Genomic DNA, 22,978 nt, shown 5'->3' with positions numbered 1-22,978 from the left:
AGTCGTACGTTGATCTGTCGACGGGCCCGGTCCTCGGGGTCCTTCTGCTGGCGGAGCTCCTCCTTTAGCCGTTCAATTTCCATTTCCGTCATCTTCCGCAACTTGTCCTTTTCCTGCGGCACTTTTTCTTTTTCCTCCCTTAGCCGGTCGTAAGCTTGATGGCCTTTCCGGAGGCTCTCCTCTGCCCGGCGGAGGTTCTCAGCAGTCTTCTTTAATTCTGCCTCGGCCACTGTCTTCAATTCCCGTTCACGGCTCCTTAGCGCTTCTTATGCGGCAAGTTCATCTCTCAATTCCGCAAGCTCCTGGGCTTGCACCGCATCTCTCTCTGGAACGGTTTCCGTTGCCGGGGTCTTATTAGTATGTACAGGTTGGTCTATTTCTTTATTCTGTACACTTACCGGAGTCACTGATGCTTGGATCTATGTTGCCGTTAAGGCCATTTTGGCCATTTCTGCTGTGACCTGATCCCAGTCTTTTTCAAGGCACCGGATTCTGGACCGGGCCGTCTCTAGTTGTTCGGTTGTGACGAGCAACCGTTCGCTTTGCGCTCGTTCTTCCGCCTCAATATACCCCACTGCTCCGGCAATCTGTTCGCCTATCCACCGAAGCCACGGGCTACCGGTGCATTGTTGTTGCGCTTGCACGGAGGTTTGACGGATGGGCTCGCTTGTGGGTGGGTGGTCCCGCCTGATTGCGCCGAGTTGCAATTCCATTTCTGCCCGTGGACCACCCTGTAGTCCTGGTTCCCCTTGCGCTTCTTCTTGGTTGGCCGAGGGAGGCTGCATTGACCTTTCCGGCTCTGGCGGAATGGGACTTGCCGGTGCTGCCGGTGGTGAAGGGGCTTCTGATTCCAGTGCCATGCGCACCGGTTCCGGTTCCTCCCTTGGCGTGGGAGTCTCAGTATGGGGAGCCGGTGTTCCCTCCATCTGAGGGTTCGAACGTTTCCCAGCTGCCTCAACGGTTCTTGCCGAAGACCGTCGCTGGAGGTGCTCCGTAGGCTCCTCCTCTATTTCCTCCTCCTGAGTCCCGGCATTGAGTTTCGCCGTCAAGGGGTCCGCTTCTCTATTCACCGGTCGGCGGAGTGTAATCTTTACGGACCATACTGGTGGTTCCTCCTGCGCATCCATTGGCCGCTTCCGGCTGGCGCTCTCCTTTCCCGCCTGTTCTGCGTCCGCCGCCTTCCCCTTAGTGGCCTTAGAGGCCAACAACTGTTGTCTTTTGGAAGCAGTCTTTGGGGTGCCGTCCGCCACTCTTCCCCGCTTCTTGGGCTCGACGGGCTCGACGGGTGGCACAAGCAAGGTGAGCCACTGTGTTACTGCGTGCCTATCCTCCGTCCTTCTCGGCCTTCTTTGCCGTCTTTTCCTCTGACGATCTTGATCGCCGCACACAACCCGTCTGCGATCAATACCGGCCAATCCACCTTGATCCCTTCATAGGTGGCAATGATCATCCCTGCCCGGTTCTGCGGCATGACAGGGGGTCTAGGGTACACATGGCCGTATTCGTGGAGCACACGGGCAATCTCGCGGAACAACATATCCCCGCCGCCCTTTGTCCGGTAGCCCTTGCTCGCTAGGGAGTACTCACCAAAATACTTGATGAGTTGCTCCGAGGTCGGATTGTCGATCGTGAATATGCCTCCATCCGGAAGGCCTGTTAACGCACGGATCGCCTCCGTCGTTATGACCTCTGTGTTGATTTCTTTGATCACCTTGTCGGCTTCTTTGTGTGGCGGTACCTCCATAATCGTCAAGAAGCCCTCGAGCCCGTGTTGCTTTAGCCATTTCTTGGCGGCTTCCGACAGCGTTTGCGGGTCCATGTCTGTGTCGAGGTCGGATTGTGGTGGCGAGGTTGGATGGTGATGAGAATGAGAGTGAGAGAGAGAGAGTTCAGAAAGCGGGGGTTCTCTATGCGTAGGTTCTCATCTGGTGATCTTCCAACGCCTTGGTGCTTCTGTGCTCCTAGGTTCGCGAAAGTAGAAGGTCTCCATGCGCTGTGGTTTTTCTCTGTGCATTCTGGCGCCTTTTTCGAGCGTGTGCACGTCGTGTCCTAAAATAGCATTATGTCCTGTGGCGGCACTTAAATGCCCACTACGTACCTTTTCGCTCCTCGCTCTCTCGTCCGTCCATACCTCGCTTTTGCATGATTACTTCGCTTTTCTTTTCTTCTTTTTTTCCTTTTTTTTCCTTTTTTTTTTTTTTAAATGTAGTGTGAGGTTACTTGTCCGTTGGTCCTATCGGACCCTTACCGGCCTCATTACGGTTTGCCGTCGCCTCATTCTCCCCTGTTACCGGCTTGCCGTCTCTTCCGTCTTGGTGGTTGCCGTTTCCACACCGGTTCCCGATCTGGTGTCGGTCCTTTGCTCAAATGGGTTCTTGGGCATCGGTCCTCTATATGGCTTCAATCTGAATCCGTTGACCCATTTGCCTAGTACTTCGCCGGCAAGTGTCCCTAACTGGTAGGACCCATTATACTCACGTGTCAGCCAATACGGGCCGGTCCATCTAAACCGTAGTTTACCCAGCATCTTGCCCATCCGGGTCTGAAATACTAGCACCGGCTTGCCGATTCCGAACATTTTTTCATTTCCTTTCCTGTGCCGGTCGACAAATGCTTTCTGTCGCCGTTGTTCCAATTCTAAGTGCAGGATGCTTGCCAGTTGTTGTTCCTCGAGTTCACACATCGCTGTTAACCGTATTGCCTCCGACTCCTTCTCATTCAGCCATTCCCGTAGCTGGATCTATAAGCTTGGTACTTGGAATTCCACCGGCATGACCGCCTCTAGTCCAAACGCTAACTGGAATGGTGTTGTTCGGATGCTCGTTTTGTATGTTGTCCGGTATGCCCAAAGCGCGCTATGTAGCTTGGTATCCCAATCCGTTCGGTTTTCGTTGACGATCTTCCGGAGGATATTCTAGAGCGTTTTGTTCGTCGACTCAGCTAACCCGTTTGCTTGCGGATAGTACGGTGTGCTCCGTTTATGGACAACGGCATAGAATGTCGTCAGGCTTTCAACTACTTGGCCGAGAAAATGCCCCCCTTGGTCGCTTATTAATTCGATTGGGCATCCGTAATGGCACTAGATGTATTCGTATAGAAATTTTGTCGTTAACGCAGCGGTGTTGTCTCTTAAGGCTTTGGCCTCCACCCATTTCGTGCAGTAATCCGTCGCAACGATGACGTACCGATTACCTGTTCTCATTGCCGGTGGTTTGAACGGTCCAACAAAGTCCAGCCCCCACTTTTGGAATGGTTCGAGTGGTAGTACAAGCTGGTGTGGCACCCGAGCCTGCTCCGTTGGCTGGCCCATTCGCTGGCATAGGTCACATTCTTTTGCGTATCGTACAACATCTCTTAATGTAGTTGGCCACCATAGGCCACTTTGCCATATTTTCCTGGTCGTCGCATCTCCGGCATAGTGACCTCCGGCAACTCCGTAGTGGGGTCCTTTTCATCGCTACGCACAGCCTGTCTCCATATGCCGTCCGCGCCCTTGTGGTAAAGTGTGTCTCGCAGTAAGCAGAAATGTCGGCTTTGCACCACCAGACGTTTCCTTTCGTCTCGGTTCATCTCCTCCGGAGGCAGTCCTGTGCTCAGAAACTGGTGCATATTTGTGAGCCACTTGTCTTCCTGTGCCACCGTTTCATCTGCTGCCGTTTCCGTAGTGACTCGAAACAGCTCCACATCCGGAAACTCGTCCGCTACTCCGTCGCCCGTCTCTCCAGACTCTAATCGGCTTAAATAATCCGTTACGGCATGCTGTATACCGGGTCGGTGGACGGGTCCTGCGTCCGGCGCCATCTTGCTGCCGGTCCCTCCAATGTGACGCCAAATTCCGCTATCTTAGAGCGTTCCTCTTCCTCCGGGGTCAATCGTTGGGACATATGGTTTGCTTCCCATGTCTGTTCAAAGGCGTGAACATGAGCTTCCGCGTCCGGATCATCTCTATACTTGGAGTACTGGAACGGCATGTCGTCGTCCGGTATCGGTGCACAGGTTGGTGGTGTTGGTGGTCGTTCCTGGTTTTTCTCCGGCGTCGGTGGTCTTTCCTCTTCTTTTGGTGACGGTGGCCTCTCCTCCTCGACTTCCGGTATCGGAGGTCGCTCTTCCTCTGCTTATGTTTCCGGAGGTTCCAGCCTTAGCACTTCCGGTTCCGGTGTCGGTAAGGTGTCTGATCCTTCGTCCTCCGGTCCGCCCTGGGTGTCGTTGCTGCTACGGTAGTTCGTGTGCACGCTGTATCCCCCTTCGGAATCTGATTCATACGCTGAAAAGGCTTCTGCTTTGCCTTCTCCACTTGCCAACGCCTAGAGAAGGGATTCGGTTTCCTGGAGGCTGCTTAGGCTGCTGTCGTCGTCCGGGTGCGATGTTTGCTGTAACCAGAGGGACTCCTCCACTACTCTTCGGATTACGTTGGAAAACGAGCGATCCGCTCTAATTTCCTGCGCCGCTTGCTGGAAATCCTCACCTCTCCTTTGCCTTTCGGCAAGGCATCGAGTTCGATCTATAACCAGGTCGTGCTTTGATCTAGCCATCCATTCATGCCGTCGTTCGCTGCAAAAACAGGAATCGTGGTCGCCAAAAACTGTGTTAACTCTTAGGGTCGGACAATGGCCTAACACAGGGTGTCTACGAAAGACACTTCACCAAAGGGGTGTTACGGCAAGAGGATTAGGCTCAACGATTAATCCGACTTAATTAGGTTACTTAGCAAGATCGTGCTTAATAATCACACGCGTAAGATATAACAATGAATGCAGAACGGCAATTAACATGGAGAGATAAAAACACTAAGCTTTATTAATTATCCGCTGCTCATTACATTGTATCCGGGCCTTTAAATAGGTTTCCGGTTTGTAGTACAAAACGGTGCCATCCGCACCTATTCGGGATCGGTCTGGATCCGGAACAGCATATCGATTCCGGTCCGTCCGTCCACACTAATAGCTTACTTACAACCATTCCTTAATAATTAAATAACTCCTCCGTTTCACACTCTGGACTACTTTGTCGGCCGGTAACATTATTGATCCAGTAGACCAATCAAGAGCATTATTAAGTAAGTTGCTCATTAGAGGATTTGCGTCGAGGAAAGAGATATGGAAAGTACTATTACTTGACCGCTATTCATATTGCTCTCCTCGATTAGGTGCCCCTTGGTCTAAGGATGTAAGTTGGATATTTAGGGAAAATTTCAGAGTACCTACAGCTAACAAGTGGGAAGACAAGTTTATTAGAACATTATTTTCAGCATGGAAACAAGTATTACTTGGTTTGCTTCGCAATAAACCTAAACCCAAACATTATCTTGAGTATCTCAGACAAAGGATAGTCTAGAATTCGTTGTTTACAACATCAGATGGTTTAGTGTTGGGTTCTAGACAATGGTTATCGTGGGGAAAAATGGCAGAAGGTCCTACAAAAACAATTCAGACATGGCAACGTTTTTTATCACGTTCATGGGAATAACAAAAAGAAATCCTAGGTAGTATGCATGGTGGCCAAATAATGTATCAACAAATTCAAGATGTGATGAGTAGATTCCCCATTCCACCCAATAACTCTAACCACACATGGGTTGGAGTTTATTCAAGATTGGAAGTACTCTTGGCTGTTAAGGGATATTCAGATGATAAGACCTACCGATCTTTTGAGGTGGATGAAGCAAATCAATTGACACAATCGGGGGAAATGAGGATAGATTACCCTTATGCTATGGAACACACGATAAGAGTCATTGGATATGTTGACTGGAAATGGTACATTGATCCAATGATTGAGGAAATAAAGACACATTGGAAGTTGTGGGTGTTGGCTAAAAAACCAGTATTCAGATTAGAATGGGATCTAATTGATTATCAGTGGACAGATCCTTTTACGGGGAACAAGTTTAATTTCTTCCAATATTCTGTACAATTAGGAAGACACGTGCTTTCAGATACACGAGACGTGATACCGGCTACATTTCAATATTGGAATCAACAAGGTATTACTCCCCAATTCCTTGCAAATTTCTGGGTGGTATTATGGGCAAGAAAACAACCACATCAAATATTGCATGTACAATGGTTACTTGTACACCAAGCCTTGCCGGTCGGCACATGGCTGCATAGGATGGGAGTAGATTCTTCCTGTGCACGATGCCATTTACAAATGGAAACTCAAAAACATTGCTTATGGGAATGTACTAAATCTCAAGTGATATGGCAACGTCTCCTTAGAATTTTTGCTAACTATTTCCCCCCATTGGTTTTCACTTGGGGCATGGTGGTTTGGACATCTCTTGTCCGTGATGCGTTTCATTATGACGCCGAATCTATGGACCATGGATTTTACACTAAATCTGGAAGTTTTCATACAATACCATTGTTGTCATTACAATTTATAGGAACACGAAAGGAAGTCCAACCAGTATGGGAGATATTGAGTAGTACCACTATATATCATACTTGGAAGGTTAGGTGCTCTCTTATTTTCCATCAGCTGAAAACACCACCGGCCGAATTAGTTTCAAATATTTGGTTAGACATAGTTCATACTTTGAAGGGACAATGGGATGGTATTTTTGGAGATTCTGATGCTAAAATTGCTCAACAGCATGAGTTTATCACTATATGGAAAGCTACTCCATTCATGACAGCCAATTGTGGTACTCCTTATTGGCATTTTCAACCTCCAAAATGGTTGTGCCCCCCCCCCCCCCCCCCCCCCCAATCACATAAAATTTAAATCTTGTAAAATGATTACACTAATGACAGGATATCTTCTTAAAAAAAAATAAAAAATAAAAAAATCTCTCAACATACTAATAGACAGAAGTATAGTTCTAGCATTATGGAAACTATATCTCTCTAACATAGTAATCGACACAAATCCAGTCAATAGTAATAATAGACAGAGAAATACATACATATTGTACATCCATGGTGTATGTGTACGTACATGCACACATATAGACATAAGTACATGCTTAAATACATACATACATGATACACACACATACACATACACATACTATACTATACTATACTATACTATACATACATATACGTACTATACTATACTATACATACATACATATACATACTATATATACATACATAACATATATAGAACCTACATACATACATAACATATATAGAGCATACATACACATACACATACACATCCACATACACATCCACATACACATACACATACACATATACATACACATCCACATCCACATACACATACACATACACATACACATACACATACATACATACATACATGTACATACTATATAGAACCTACATACATACATAACATATATAGAACATACATACACATACACATACTATACTATACAAACATACATACATACATAACATATATACAACCTACATACATACATGTACATAGTACATACTATACATACATACATACATACATACATACATACATATGCTGGTTTTCCGATGCATGAAACCCTAGAAACCCCTGCCGCCCTTCTTCTTCTTCTTCTTCTTCTTGAGCTCCCGTCTCTGCATAACCCTAGCTAGCTTCTCTGCAAAAACACAGAGAGAGAGAGAGAGAGAGAGAGAGAGAGAGGTGTGAGTGAGTTGGCGCCATGGCTAGCGCTGCTCCAAAGAAGCTTGGCAAGGTGAAGTGGTTCAACAGCACCAAAGGCTATGGCTTCATCTCCCCTGACGATGGCAGCGACGACCTCTTCGTCCACCAGACCTCCATTCACAGCCAAGGCTTCCGCTCCCTTGCGGAGGGGGAGGCGGTGGAGTTCATGGTGGAGGACGGAGAAGACGGAAGGCCCAAGGCCGTCGAGGTGAGCGGGCCCAATGGAGAGCCTGTGCAAGGCGATGGAGGTGGACGTGGAGCAGGTGGATATGGAGCAGGTGGAGCAGGCCGCGGTGGAGGCCGCGATAGAGCCAGAGGCTACAGTGGTGATGCTGGATATGGCGGTGACTCTGGTCGAAGCTACGGTGGAGGAGAGAGTTACGGCGGAGGCTATGGCGGCGGCGGATACAGAAACGCAGGAGCAGGAGGAGGAGGAGGAGGAGGAGGAGGTAGCTATGGAGGAGGGAGAGGCGGTGGAGCCTGCTATACCTGTGGAGAGACCGGCCATCTCGCTAGAGACTGTGGCTCCTCTGAAGGAGGCGGTGGAAGGCGTGGTGGATATGGAGGATCTGGCTATGGCGGACCTCGCGGTGGATATGGTGGAGCTCGCGGAGGCGGCAGCGAGTGCTTCAAGTGCGGGGAGAACGGCCATTTCGCTCGTGACTGCAGCATCCAAGCCTGATCTGATCACAAGAATCGCCTTAGCCATAGCCATCACCTCCAACTCATTCTCTCCTCTTCCGAATCCCTTCACCTCTTCATCGTCACGAGTTTTGTTTATTTACTTCTTGTCTGCAGGTTTTCCATAGCCCGACGTATCTGATCATCATCGGCTTCTTTCGATTCGTGGAAGATCTTTCGTATGCAGACAGGCGTCGTTTCTACTCTTTTTTTTATTTAAAACTTGTTCTAGCTACCGCTGCTATGTATGTGTCTATGTCGTCGTTCTTTGGTCTGCTTATTATAGAAGCAGAGAAAGAGAGAGAGAGTCCATGTCCATGTCCATGTCCATGTCCCAGTCCTCCATGAAATCTTCTTCTGCAGTCTGTAGAAGCGTACTCAGGGGTGAAGAGATCATCACTCGTTCTTCGTCATGAAGGATCCTTCCTTAAGCCCTGATTCAGCCATGGCGATAGAGTGGGCTTCTATGGAGTCTTCATCACTGGCGTTTCTAGAGTATCGAGAGGCTGGCCTGACCAAAGAGAAGGTCGACATCTTCTGAGGGTCTATTTCTGATCTGTTGTTTCGCTACAACTTTTACACTACAGCAATCCATGGCTGAATCGTTGGTTGCATTCTCTGCAGAGTTTTCTCTGCTGATCTATGTGTGTTGTCTGTCTGTAAGGGATACAGAATACTGACTGGTTCCCACCCTTTGATCACTTGGTTTTTTCCTGTCTGATTGATGTAAGGTCCCGTCTCTTCATGGAATATATCTGCTTCATACATAAATGAAATCTATTTCTGAATTCATTTGTTGCATGTTTCGTTTCCGTTCTGATTGATCTCTGTAAAGTAACGGATTCGAAATACTGGTTCCCTTTTATCTAAATATAATCTGATGAAACGAACATCTCTTCAGGGATAAATGTTTTTCAATTGGCATTGAAAAAGAATGGGATTACCCTCAAAAGTATCTGTAGGTTGCTGCTAATCTCAGTATCTGCAGATTTGTGATCCTTTCATTCATTTACTAATTAAAGTTTATGGTGAAATCTTGCTGTTCCTGATTGATTGAAGTGAAGGAGTTTATATAATGAAATCTCACGGTTCCTGATTGATTGATGTTAAAGGAGTTTATAATGAAAGTTCTCAGTTCCTGATTGTTGTGAAGGTCCCATGTATGAAGTAAAGGCTCCATTTTGTGTGTTTGAAAGCATGGTTTTTTAAAGCCTTTGGATCAGTTTAAGATTTGTTAACGATTCTGATTGTCTCTATTTGTCCCAATTTCATGCATCTTCATGATTATTTGTGCTGTCTTTGTAATTCTGTGATCAATTGTCTGTACTGTAAGGAGGCACAAAATCTGAATAGGATTTGAATCCCAATGACTGGACTGATCAGATCAGTAAATCTTCATTCATTCTTATAAGTTTTTGCAATGATCAGAGGCAGTAATTGTTTGCATACATTCGATTGTATCTTCATTCATTCTTGTTAGTTTTAGCAATGAATCGAATTGCTCCCATTTCGATTCCTGCCATAGAAACAGCAAAAGCAGATCAATATAATAATAACAATCGCCCATGAAGTAATCATGAGACTCTTTATAGTTGAATTACCACCAGTTTGTTCAGGGTAGTAAATAAATTGAGGGCAATTCTAGCCTATAAATCGCAGTGCTGTTCAAGTCCAATTAATTATTGGGGTTTCTTGATAAGAAGTATATATAACCTTTTCACTTGAATTGAATTGGAATAGAGACTTGCTATATAGTTCAAGTCCAATGAATTATAGGCGTTTCTTTGATAAGAAGTATATATAACCTTTTTACTTGAATTGAATTGGAATAGATACTTGCTATATAGTTCCAAGTCCAATGAATGAATTATTGGGGTTTCTTGATAAGAAGCATATATATAACCTTTTTTTGCTTGAATTGAATTGGAATAGAGACTTGGTATATAGTAATCAGAATGTAGAGTTTCAATTGTTCTCCATGACTATTTATTTGCATGGGCCTCAATACAGTAAATGCAACTCTGGAGTGGGTATTTACCAACTACATACCATGAAATACCGAAAAAACAGGAAAGAAAGGATTCATTGAGTACGTATTTACGAAAACATTTTGTTGAATTGAGAGTAGAGGGCATTTTTCCATTGTAATTTGTAACAATCGGGAGTAATGAAGAGAAAATTGTGTTGATCCCGATTAGAAGTGTGGCATTCCTTGTCCACATTTTTGTCAAGTCAAGTCAAGTGACTCCAAGGACTGAGCATTCCTTTGTTTTGTGTTAACTTCGGATCTAGCCTAGTGTATTCGTTTTCTTTCTTGTTTTCCCATGTTCGATAGGTGGAAAAAAACCCTCTCATGGGTAGCGAGTTTGACAAATTCGGGATGTGCAGGGTAAACGTAACGGAAGCCATTTCTTCCGCTCTTAGAAAATTTTCAGACTGGCATCATTGGTGGTGGTGCAACAATAGTGTTAAAAAAAAAAAGTCGGACTCAATGTGTGTTGGATCAGAGTCGGCAGGGGCTTTCTTCTTTCCTTTTTCGCATTCATGACGACAAAGCTTTGTTTCATGTTTCGTGCAGAAACCAAGATCGTGACCTACCTTGCAGTCCATCGTCGGCATATGATATGCTCATGATGGGGGGGGTCTGGGAAAGGGGCAGGCCGATGCGTGTGCACCCGAACTTGATGACGATGACCAAGCAATCAAAGTGGACGTACATATGTATGTGCATACGCGGGTGTGAATGGATGATGCATACGTACGCACACATACGCGAGTACGTACGTATATACGTGGGCGCGGATCGATCAGATCGGATGTACGTACACATATGCAAGGGCACGAATGGATCATACATACGTAATATACGTGGGCAACGGATCGATCATTACGTGTGTACACATACGCTGTCGCGAAGTTTCGCGCACATGTGTTACTTGGGCGGGACCACGGGGGTCTTGGACTAGGGAGTACTCAAGGGATAGAGAAGACCCAAGGTTTGCTTTATGAAAATACTACTTCCCGACCCCTTCCCGAGCAAGGTCTCGTTGCCCTTTGTTTTGTGAGGCCAGTGGCTCTCGTTGATCACGACTCGTCGACCTTTCGAGATCATCGCATGAGCCAAGTGACCAAATGGGTACAAGCAAGATGAGCACGCAAGATGAAAGCACAAGGGGACGATAACACAAACACGAATGTCCGTACGTCTTTATGAGGAGGAGAGGTGCATGGGCACGCCCAAACGCTCCCTCATCACAAGACGTCGAACGTACGAGGAAGACACAAAACACACGCACAAATGCTCGTACGCCTTTATGAGGAGGAGAGGTGCATGGGCACGCCCGAAACGCTCCCTTGTCACAAGACGACCGAACGTATAAGGAAGACACAAACACACACACAAAATGCTCGTACGCCTTTATGAGGAGGAGAGGTGCATGGGCAAGCCCGAACGCTCCCTCGTCACGAGACGACCGAACTTACAAGGAAGACAAACACACGCACAGAATGCTCGTACGCCTTTATGAGGAGGAGAGGTGCATGGGCAAGCCCGAAACGGTCCCTCGTCACATGACGGCCGAACGTACAAGGAAGACACAAACACACACAAATGCTCGTACATCTTTATGAGGAGAGGTGCATGGGCAAGCCCGAAACGCTCCCTTGTCACAAGACGACCGAACGTACAAGGAAGACACAAACACACAAACAAAATGCTCGTACGCCTTTATGAGGAGGAGAGGTGCATGGGCAAGCCCGAATGGTCCCTCGTCACAAGACGGTCGAACGTACAAGAAAGACACAAACACACGCACAAAATGCTCGTACGCCTTTATGAGGAGGAGAGGTGCACGGGCAAGCCCGAAACGGTCCCTTGTCACAAGACGACCGAATGTACACGGAAGACACAAACACACGTACAAATGCTCGTACGTCTTTATGAGGAGGAGAGGTGCATGGGCACGCCCGAAACGCTCCCTCGTCACAAGACGGCCGAACGTACAAGGAAGACACGAATAAAGAAAGAAGGAGAGAAAGAAACACGAATGATATCGACCAAAGAGATAAATACGTGTACGATTCCAACGTAAGAGGACCCTTTATAAAATAGGGTTTTGTTTACAATGGCAACTTATAGTTAACCACAAGCTCAATCAAAACATAAATACTAAATGCCCTTAGAGACAAAAGCAAATCCGAACACGACGAAGATGAACACACGAGCACCACCAAAATGCCAATCCCCACGAACCACGACCACCCGAACGGCGAGCACACGGGCTCGCAATGACGAACGGGGCGGAGCAACGTCGAACCAACGAAGCTTGGCTCACGAGCACTTCGAGTGTCGATGCGAAGAAGACGAGCACGTGGCGATGGGGGGATGAAGGGGTATGAGATGAAGAGAAGTGGTGAGCACGCCACATCACGACAACGCGAGCATAGATCAAAATGTATCGATTGTATAATACGTACGTATATACGTTGGCGAGGATCGATGATACATAAGTCCACATATGCAGGCACAGATCGATCGATCGATCGTATGAATGAGCCCTGGGTTGGCCTGGCCTGGCTTGCACTGCCCAAGTGTGAAACGGGGAAGCCTTTCAAAGTGTGTTTTGTCTTGTGGATTCTCAAGAAAAATGAAAGGAGGCCTCTTCTTCTCTCTTCTTCTCTTATCTTCAATTCCTCTGAGAGAGAGAGAGAGAGAGAGAGAGAAAGAGAGAGTGCAGAGTGTGCAGAGCTCCTATGGCTATGGCGATGATGGCTTCTTCTCTAATACCTTCTTCTTCTTCCTCCTCCTCCTCCCGCTTCTACACTTCAAGCATCACAGGGCAGAAGCTTTCCCTCTCTTCTTCTTCTTCTTCTTCTTCTTCTTCTTCTTGTCGGTCTCCCACACCCCTCCTGATAGAGGCCAGCAAGAAGATCAAAGGCAAGGTCGTCTGCGCATCCAACGACAAGACTGTGGCCGTGGAAGTGGTCCGCCTCTACATCCACCCTAAGTACAAGAAGCGGATCAAATCCTCCAAGAACTACCATGCCCATGACGAAGAGAACGTGTGTAAAGTAGGGGACTTCGTCTTCCTCACTCCTTGCCGTCCTATCAGCAAGACCAAGTCTTTCGTTGTCTCGGAGATTGTCAGCAAAGGCAGGGCTTCAGAAGAGGATCTTCCGCCATTAGAATCTCTTGCTTCCTCTTTGGCTTAATTAGCTTTAACCTGGTAATGTATCAATAATCGTCTCCTTTGTCTCTTTGATTTATATTATGCCTGCATATGATTCTTTGTACTTTGTTTCATCTTCCTGTCTTTGATTATATTATGTGTGCATATGATTCTTTTTACTTGCTTCCATCTTCCTGTATTTCTTTGTTTTGTTTTCTATTATTCTATTCATGAGCAGGAGAAGAAAATGTAGAATTGCATAGATGAGGTAAAGCAAGTTTGAATTTCTCGCATTGAGTTTAGGTTTTGTTATACCTGTGGATGGATTGGATATTGAATTACATCATTAGATGATATCCAAAGACTGATTAAAAACTGCATTACATTGTTGCATGATAGCCCTGGATTGACTGAAGACTAGATATGGCTATATGTCCCATGATATGTGTACATGACTCATTTTTGCTACATTGGGTATGTTTCTTAGACCAATGGATACGGAAGACACGCTCAAGTTGCCACATTAGTGTATCTTTTTTATGTCAATGTGTAACAAAAAAGATACACCTGTTTTTCTGCATTAGTGTACCTCTCTTATGCTAATGTAGAAGGAAGAAGACGATATATCCATTTTTGCTATGTTAGTGTCTCTACTAATGTAAAACTTTCTAATATAGCTTGATCTGCACAAAGTATTTATGGCTACATATATTTGTTGAATACCTTGCATTTACAAGTAGAATAGAGTCCATGTACATGTAACCCCTGAAAGATACAATAATGTATAATCGTTGAGAACAATGAACTCCGGGTAATGTATAAGGAAGATAAATTAATGTATGATTGAGAGAACAATCATACATTAATATATGCCTCACTCTGTCTGCATATATGGGTAATACGCCAAAAAAATTCCTCCCATTTATAAATGTGACAACCAAATTTATCACGCTCTTAGTTTTTGGATCTCTTTTGAATTTTTGGTTTGTTATTTTCCCCTCTAATAGTAGAAATCCAGGGAATGCCTGCCATAGTAATCCTGTTTTTCTATCTTGCCATTTTTCTTTTGCATGGTAGAAAACCGGCAATATCTTTTAAAGGCCAATTAATTTGCCATTTGTGTGCTTCGATGAATTTAAACCAAGAACGTCACGGACTAAAAATGAGTTACACCAATACCAAAAAAGGATCCAATATTGTATCATTGATCACACAATAAGATCTGATTGCATATGATGATGAGTTGAAATGAGCATAAGATTCATAGATTTGTGCCATGGAAACCCTAACAAGAAAAAGAAATGGGACGTAGGAAGACTTCGAAACTGTGAAGAGCCCATGCAAAAATAATCCTAAACATATGCACCAAGGAAGATACAATAGTGTATGAATGTGAAAACAATGAGCTCCAATGATGAGCACTGACTGGAATTTCTGGCGATTCTCACATTGCACCATAGTATGAACCATACGTGCATTCGCATCCGCGAATGTTTTAATCATTCGCGTAAGAAAAACACCCTCAAAGAATGATAAATACCATACTTTTGGATTAACTATTTATTATGAGGTAAATAAGCCTAAAAAATGGGAAAAAAACAAAAAAGACACAAGAATGTTTGAATAACATTCGCATTCGTTTTCCAATGTAGGAAAACGAATGTTTTTCTAGATGAACACGAAGTTTACGTACTATGCACTGCACTGTCATAAAATGAGGTATCTTTCTTGTGGTTTCTGTAGCCCTCACTTATGAATCTTATTTTGATCATCACTTGTATCTCAGAGTTCTCATACCACACTATCATAAACATAAAATAGTATATGTATTTTTCATGGTGATTTTCTGGTTTATGTTTGTAGAATGCGTGATCTCTTTTTCATTTATCTTCTTTAGATGTTCATTTTAGGGTTTCTATGAATCTTTGTCAGGAAAGATATGCATATTGCATTCATTGTTATGTATATGTATTCAAATTTTTGATGTCATTGTTCTCAGATGTCATTATTATCATCTACTAGAGCTATTGAATTTATACAAATCATCTCTTCTCCAGGTGCTTTATCTAAAGTTTGAGAAGCATCTATACTGACATGTGATTTTTTTCCTTTATCAGAGTGGATTCATCTCATTTCCAGTCGGGATCAATCCATATTTAACTTCAGACAACACAGAGCCCTGAGGTTATGATGCGTTCTTGTAATTCTGAAGCATTTTTTACCACAAGATATGCCCGAATCCTTGCCACATCAGGAGTATGATCAAGTTGTAGATGCATCAGAGTGTTAGTTTCATATATTTTGTAATATGTGAAATCTTTGTAGGCGATAAAAACCAGTCTTGAATGTCATAATCTTTCTTTGTTTTACATAGAGGATTTCGGCGTGTCTAGAATTATTGTTTGTTCTTCAGTGCACCGGCTGATTTTGAAGTTGCCTAACATTTGAATTGTGCGATTGCAATTTGATGTTTCTTTTGTTTGGCATAACATTTGAAAATCCAATTGAAGGGTTTAATTTTAGTCAGGGCAAATTTGAAAAGTATTTTCCATTCATGCACACGATATGGTGAATTTGCTAGTCGCAAAAACAATATGGCAACCAAATGTTTACTACTAGCAATCCCATATGGCACCCAAATATGTCCTCTTGAAGTTGGACATCAAAAGAAGACTCCTATTGAGATGTAGCAATCTCATCTATGCAACTCTCTTGATGGTTGCTAATGCTATTCGCTCCCTTATTCTTCACGAAGGACCCTCTTTATTCGAAGTAATCTTTGATTGCATTCTCTTGTTTGCTCTTGGGTTGTAGTTTGCACCGGAGCATCCAAATAACATTGAGAGAACTCAAGTTTGATTGTTAATAGGAGAGCAAGATGGCTACACTCCTAACATGATGCATACGGTTCTTCTAACTTACTAAAAGGATGTTGTGTACTTGTTACATGATATCAATCTAGAAACTGTCAAACAAAAAGGCATACATTAGAATGTCAATGTTGTGAGAGATGAAGAAAGCATAGGGATCCTTATGTCAATAATTGATATTGCATTGGAGGTTGATTGTCCAACTAGTTATTTGCAAAGTTTAAAAGTAGACTTATATCGAGGGATTAGGGGGTGTCTTTCCCAACTAGTAGAGACCTTTTTATACATCAACACTTGGAAGCACTGACTTCTTTATTCCTTGCAATTGTACAAGTGTCCAAGGCTTCTTCAGTTAAGCTAACGCTAAAATGCACTTAATTTAGCAAAGGAACGTGTTTGTCTTAAATTAAATAAGCAGGTTTTGTGTACGTAGTACCAAACAACGAGTCAACTACCGAATGTGCAACTTAGGGATCACCCGAATGGACTCTTGGACTCTATATAGAATGACTTCAATATAAGTAGAGCATAGCCGCCCATTTCTTAAAGATCGAGGATTTGCTGGCCCGTACGAGTGAAATATCATGTCGTAATGTACCCCGGAAATTACACCTGATAAGAAACACAAAAAGTGTCTTACTCAAATATATTATTGCAAAGTATATTACATTATATCTCAATTAACTAGTGTGGAAAAGCTATGTGGAGGAAACTGGCTCTTAAAGGATGCAAAGGCGAGAGAATGATGACCAAAAGGTAGCCCCTAAGTTAGGGCACCCAAACATCATTTTTACATTGCCTTTTTATAAAGTTAAAAATCTGAAAGAGTTGTTTCCATACTACAACCCATTAGGCATAACATTGCTCTTAATAAAGAGTAGTTTCTCACATATTAAATACAATATTGTCATGTTTCTTATATTTGACTTATGCTCAATATTTTAGATCAAGAATGCATGCTTCTTGAGAATTAATGATACGATTGTCATGCAAATCCTCATCGGAGAAACCCAAAACATCCGTTGCAGTCGTGTCATCATATCTACCAAAATTCTATGCATAGGGTTGTTAAAACCAAAGAATATGCCATTCTTTCCCTTAATTAGTATCAACAATTTATACAAAAGTGGGGGCTTTGTTTTAATAGAATTCCTTTGGAAGTACACATAAAAGTTAGGAGCAATTTAGTAATGAAAGGAGAGTGAGTGGGGTATTTAAGGCATCTTATTCATTCAATGCAAAAGGCATCTCCTACATGTGCCCCAATGAGTGCGTTCACAAATAAAGTGTGGCTACGCTTGTTATCTCACAAAAAATGGTTCAAGTTCGTTTGCTCAAGCATTTTTGTAAATATATGTATACATGATTTGGCAATTAGAGAATGCTAGATAGGATCAACATATTTAAACACGATTCATTGTTGGATGTAGTGGTAGTACATCTCAATGTGCTTCGTACATACATGGAATAGATGGCCCATACGGTCCAATTATATGTTGTTAAGATTATTGAAAGAAAGTTGTATTAGACATCGATTGGGATTTTGAGATCTTTAAGGATTGAAGCATGGCGTGAACCACATTAATTCAATATCTTATGCTCGATAGAGCCACACATGGTTGCATTTATTGCTCCAAGAAATAACATCAATTCCAGTGAGAAGGTAAATGATCATTTATATTTCCAATCTAATCGGTGACCATGTAACCTTCTCGTTAGACCAAAACTCCTAGTTTGTAAAATATGTTCTGGTTTGCATGCCATCATTCGCTTAGCGCAATCCAAGTGCCTGTCTCACAATGCTCACATGAATTGGCAAAAAAAGCCTACCATATACCAAAAGTTGAGGTTTTTTTTCACAAAATAGATAATGATTCCAATTATTTGCCAACATTGTGTTCGATCGTGAATCGTAGAGCTTTAGGGAACTTATATCTTCAAGCTGCAATCAAGCAAGGTCATGATCAAGGTACAACTTGACGTGCCAAATCTGAACAACAAACTTAAGATGTAACCTTGGGAGAGTGCATACATGACCCCATACCAAGGAAGTAGTGAAGTTCATTTGTATAATTCATTTTGAGCTTGGCAATGAGTAGTCTTTAATTTCTTGATGCTAATAAAGTGTTCTCCTCTAATTACGAGGTCATCCCCATACAAGAGAATGAATGTAGTACCTTGAGGGCTCATATCTAAGACATACAAGGTGTCTAACGTCAACACACAAAAGATGACATGATGTAAGTTCTATGTGATCTTGAAATTCCACTATCTCGATGCTTGTTTGAGGACATACAACAACTTCTTCAATCTAACATTGTCGTGATGTTTTTGACACAGTGTGAAACCACCACGTATACCTTGCACCTTCAAGGAATCAAGGTTTGAACCTTACACCTTCAAGGAATGACACAATTGTATTTACCAATATGGTAGCTACTAGTGAGTGTTTTGTTTTTCACAAATCACTTTACATATTAAAATTGCATAGAAAACAACTAAAACAAAACCATGTACACGAAAACCATGGGTTCAATGTTGGATGTCCATGGTTTTGCGCATGCCACGAAGCCAATGGTTTTGATAAAGTAACCATAGTTATCCTAAAAGAACCCATGGTTTACATGGGTTTGAGGTACTATATAAGACCCTAGTAGGGCTTGTGTATGGGGGGGGAGGGGGATTCAAATTGTCACGGACACACCAAGCGCGGACTAGGACGGAGCACAGATGATGGGGCCGAACTAGGACTGAACTAGGACGAACTTGGAGCTAGATGTGACGAGGCTAGGAACTCTAGATGTTGTGAGCGGCATGAGGGCATGAAGACAAAAATAAAGATCAAGGAGACAAAGATGAGGCGAAACGAGAATACTAGATTGATGCATCAATTACTGGTGTTGAATCCCTTGAAAGGGACCAAGGATGTTACAAGTATTTATACAATTTCCGAGATTGCATATCTCTAGAATATACTCGAGAAATATCTCGAGAATATACCCGTTTAGAATATACCACAGAATAATTCTAGAATATACCAACGACTAGAATATTCTCGAATGTACTATACACTAGACTCTACAACATATACAAGTTCACAATCTAATGTGAACAATTCACAAGAGTTTCCATATGGTTAACACAACACAATGTATTCTATGTGTTAAAAGTTAGAGGTTCGAGCCTAGAATGTGATAGGGGGGAGGCTCATTTTGGTGGTATCATCATCATCATATTCTTCATCATCGTCTTCTTCTCAAGTGTACCATTGTTTACCTGAACTCATACATTCACATCGTTGTCTTTCATTAACTTGGAGAACGGTTCAGGTCCTCCATGGTCCCACTCCAGTAGGACACGTACCCTGCATGAGTGGGATTCCTTGTTAAATTTGGGTGGTTGTTGCATTTATATCTCTTTCTCTACCTCTCTTTGGAGGAATTTATAGCTTTCATATCCATGTGATGGAGTTGCATTCCCTTCATTTTAATAAGTAGTCATTTAGGTTGCAAGGTGATCCTGTTTGCAATTGAAACAGAGGTGCCATCATATTCAATGTTGTAGATTTATGCATAACCCTTGGCAATGAGCAATTGTTGTTATGATTGATGGAATTGCCACAATTTTTCTTACCTTGTATAACGTTGAAGACCGATGTCTTTCATGTGTGGTGGAGATGGAATGAAGTTCCAATTCACATTTTTGTGGAGAACTTTCATCTGTTCATCCATTCCTTTTACCCAAAGTGGATCGTGGAGGGGTTGTGGCACTAGTACCCCTTATGTTCAAGTGAGTAACCCGCAAACATACACTATTATAACTTTGGATTGAGCTTAATTCATACTTCATCCAAGAAATTCTTGTATGCAATGTGTTCAAACACATGGAGAACAAAGCTTGACTTGTCACCAAGGGATTGAAGTAGCAATATGGGATTGATTTCAATGAATAATTCTCCTTGATGATAAAGATAATGATGTTGTGCATGTTGCTTGAAATTGTCGTGGATGGGAAGATCACATTTCTTCATAGAGATGTTGAGGAGATTTTTATAAAGCAACTCATTGGTTTTTCCAAACCCAAAAAATAGAAGATGTGTTTTCGGCTACAAAACAACTTATATGGTGTGAACCAATCCTTCAAGAGTGGTACCAAACATTGGACTTATTCATGAAATTACCAAATGTTGAACTTACTCATAAAGCTGGAACCATTTCATCACAACAAAGATGATTTTTGCATATGTACAAAGTGATGTTCGAGAATAGCCTAATTCTACTCGTTCTATGTGATTGACATGTTGATTGGTAGAAAATTGATGGACAACATTTGGGCTCTAAAGTGGAATCTAAGCTCAAAATTTGACAAGAAGTGTTTGGAAGGTAGAAACCATATCTTGGATATGTAGATCACGGAAGATACCAATAATCAAAGGATTCATCTACTTCAAGAGAGCCTATCCCCATGAGTCGGGCAAACCCTTAGGGTGAGCAAAAACGACTACACCAGAGGTAAAGACCATTTAGGTGAATAAGTGTGAAAAGTTTAGACTACATATAAATATAAGAAATTTAGGGTTTGCATGCGATGGTCTTCTTAGCTATAAATAGATAACTACCTTTTTAACATCCACAATGATTGATTGCAATCTATGAGATGGGTCTAGCCCATGACAAGGTTCAAACTTCCATAAGCCCTAAGATAATGGTGAGAGAGAGCAGTTGGTAAAGTTGTCCGAGAAAGACTAGACGGTTGTGAGTTCTACCTCTACGATCCACAATTACACCTAGGAAATTGATCGAGAGAGAATGCCATATGCTAAAAAGTATCTAATCTCATTTCTTCTCTCTCAATGAGAGAGGCCAAATATTAGTTAGATTAGATTCTTTTCAACATCATCAAATATAGATGCCAAAAATTGATCCATGGGAGAGAGGAAATGTTGCCATCTATGGGAATCAAACCCACGACCATGTGGTTAAAAGCCACGTGCTCTACTGAGAGAGCTAAGACAACTTGACAAAACTATAAAGCCTTGGATAGATATAGGTGAATTAGTAACATTGCCAAAGACCAAAAGGTCATGCATCCAACCCTACATTGAAAAATGTGTCTACTAAATTTGATAAATTCCACAATGGCATCAAGTAAATTAAGAAGATATGTGTGGAGTAATAGAAACTTGAGAAAATTGGGTGTCAAACCCAAAACATATGTTGGGAGATAGGTCCCTCCGGATGGGAAAGGAGAAGAACAGTGCTGATGAACAAACTCGGCCGAGGCCGAAACCGTATGACGAGTACCTGGCTACGGAGAGCCGGATGGTGCAGACCCGGTGAAGACCGGATGAGGAGTACCTGACTACGGAGAGCCGGATGGTGCAGACCCGGTGAGGAATGCTCACCGGATGAAGAGACATATTCGTAAATATGTTTCTGAGAGTCCATTGAGGCTATATTTGTAAATAGCCGAAAAGTCATATTAGTATAAATATGACTTAGGGCAAACTTTTAGTAGTTAGTCGTGGTTGTTATTCTTGTTGGTGCAAGAATAGAGTGAGCGCGTAACAATGTACAGAGAGAGAGAGAGAGAGAGAGAGAGAAAGAGGTCGTTGCCTCTGTTGTAACCGCCGCCTATGGCGAGGATCGTGAGCACGAGGTCGTTGCCTCCGTGAACTCACTATTGTACATTCTAGCATAGTGCTAGTTTGCAGCCTGTGGGCTGCCGTGGTTTTTCCCTCTTTGGGTTTTCCACATAAACATCCTGTGCACTCGTTTCTTCTTCGTGTCGTGTTTTATTTCCCGTTTTTCTGTGTATGATTCTAAGCTCGGTTGTGGCCGAGCGTTGTGCATAAGGAGCGTTTGAGTTCCTGTCAACATAGAGCTAGTAGTCTAACAATTTACCATTGAATAGGGTAAGCTAATTATAAATAAAATAAAATAGTTAGTCTGGTTATACATTCAACCTCTCCATTCCACAATGTGAACTTGAATATGTCTGTGGAAGCGTGTGCGATAGACACCGACCGAGTACACAGTCGGTTTCGGAAACTTAATAGTTAGGTAAACACAGAGAATGGTAAGAGAGAGACAGAGAGAGTAGACAACAACTTCTATTACAAATAATGAACACTCTGTACATACACTATGCTCAGTGAGCACTTTTTATACAAGCCCCTAACCAGTGGGCTGGCACAAGTACCATTAGTACTAGAATGCTCATAAATGAGCCTTACACTAATTTTGCCGATAATATTCCTATAGGAATATAGGCCCTCAATGGTCATTCAGAATCCTTCCGACTCGGCCTACCTGAATCGAACTCTATTCAATTTGGCCCCCGACCCTCGACCCTCGGCTCTCGGCTCTCGGCTTCTTCAACCGATTCGGCTCATGTTGAGCTTGTCTCTCAACACTCCCCCTCAAGCTCAACTTGAGGTCCCGCCGTGTCGGCTCTGGCTGGTTCGTCATTCCAGCCTCTCCTGGCATCCCGACGCCTTGCCCGTGCTCCTCATCCAATTCGGCCTTGCGTCCCACGACCCGTCTGGGTCCGCGCACATCGACCCCTACGATCGGCTTGTTTGCTGCTTTGACCCAAGTAAGCTCCATTGTTATTGCGGCATTGGCGTCCCTCGACCCGTTGACTCCT

At 43.2% G+C, this 22,978-nt stretch overlaps 2 protein-coding genes across 2 annotated transcripts; both read left to right on the top strand.

Moving 5' to 3' along the window:
• Positions 1-7,499: 7,499 nt before the first annotated feature.
• On the top strand, positions 7,500-9,068 carry LOC147855135 (glycine-rich protein 2-like). The gene has a single exon (XM_087329946.1). The coding sequence runs from the start codon at positions 7,610-7,612 to the stop codon at positions 8,291-8,293; it is 684 nt and encodes a 227-aa protein (XP_087186072.1). The 5' UTR covers positions 7,500-7,609; the 3' UTR covers positions 8,294-9,068.
• A 3,914-nt stretch (positions 9,069-12,982) lies between these two features.
• On the top strand, positions 12,983-15,828 carry RPS17 (ribosomal protein S17). The gene is made up of 2 exons (XM_087330759.1): positions 12,983-13,517; positions 15,580-15,828. The coding sequence occupies exon 1, from the start codon at positions 13,045-13,047 to the stop codon at positions 13,501-13,503; it is 459 nt and encodes a 152-aa protein (XP_087186885.1). The 5' UTR covers positions 12,983-13,044; the 3' UTR covers positions 13,504-13,517; positions 15,580-15,828.
• The last annotated feature ends 7,150 nt before the right edge of the window (positions 15,829-22,978 follow it).

This window comes from Azolla caroliniana, unplaced genomic scaffold, assembly GCF_043228905.1.
Source record: "Azolla caroliniana isolate FFs.n. ecotype wild unplaced genomic scaffold, voAzoCaro1.0.p SCAF_14, whole genome shotgun sequence".
Taxonomy (NCBI): domain Eukaryota; kingdom Viridiplantae; phylum Streptophyta; class Polypodiopsida; order Salviniales; family Salviniaceae; genus Azolla; species Azolla caroliniana.
This window is presented reverse-complemented; position numbering and strand designations above follow the sequence as displayed.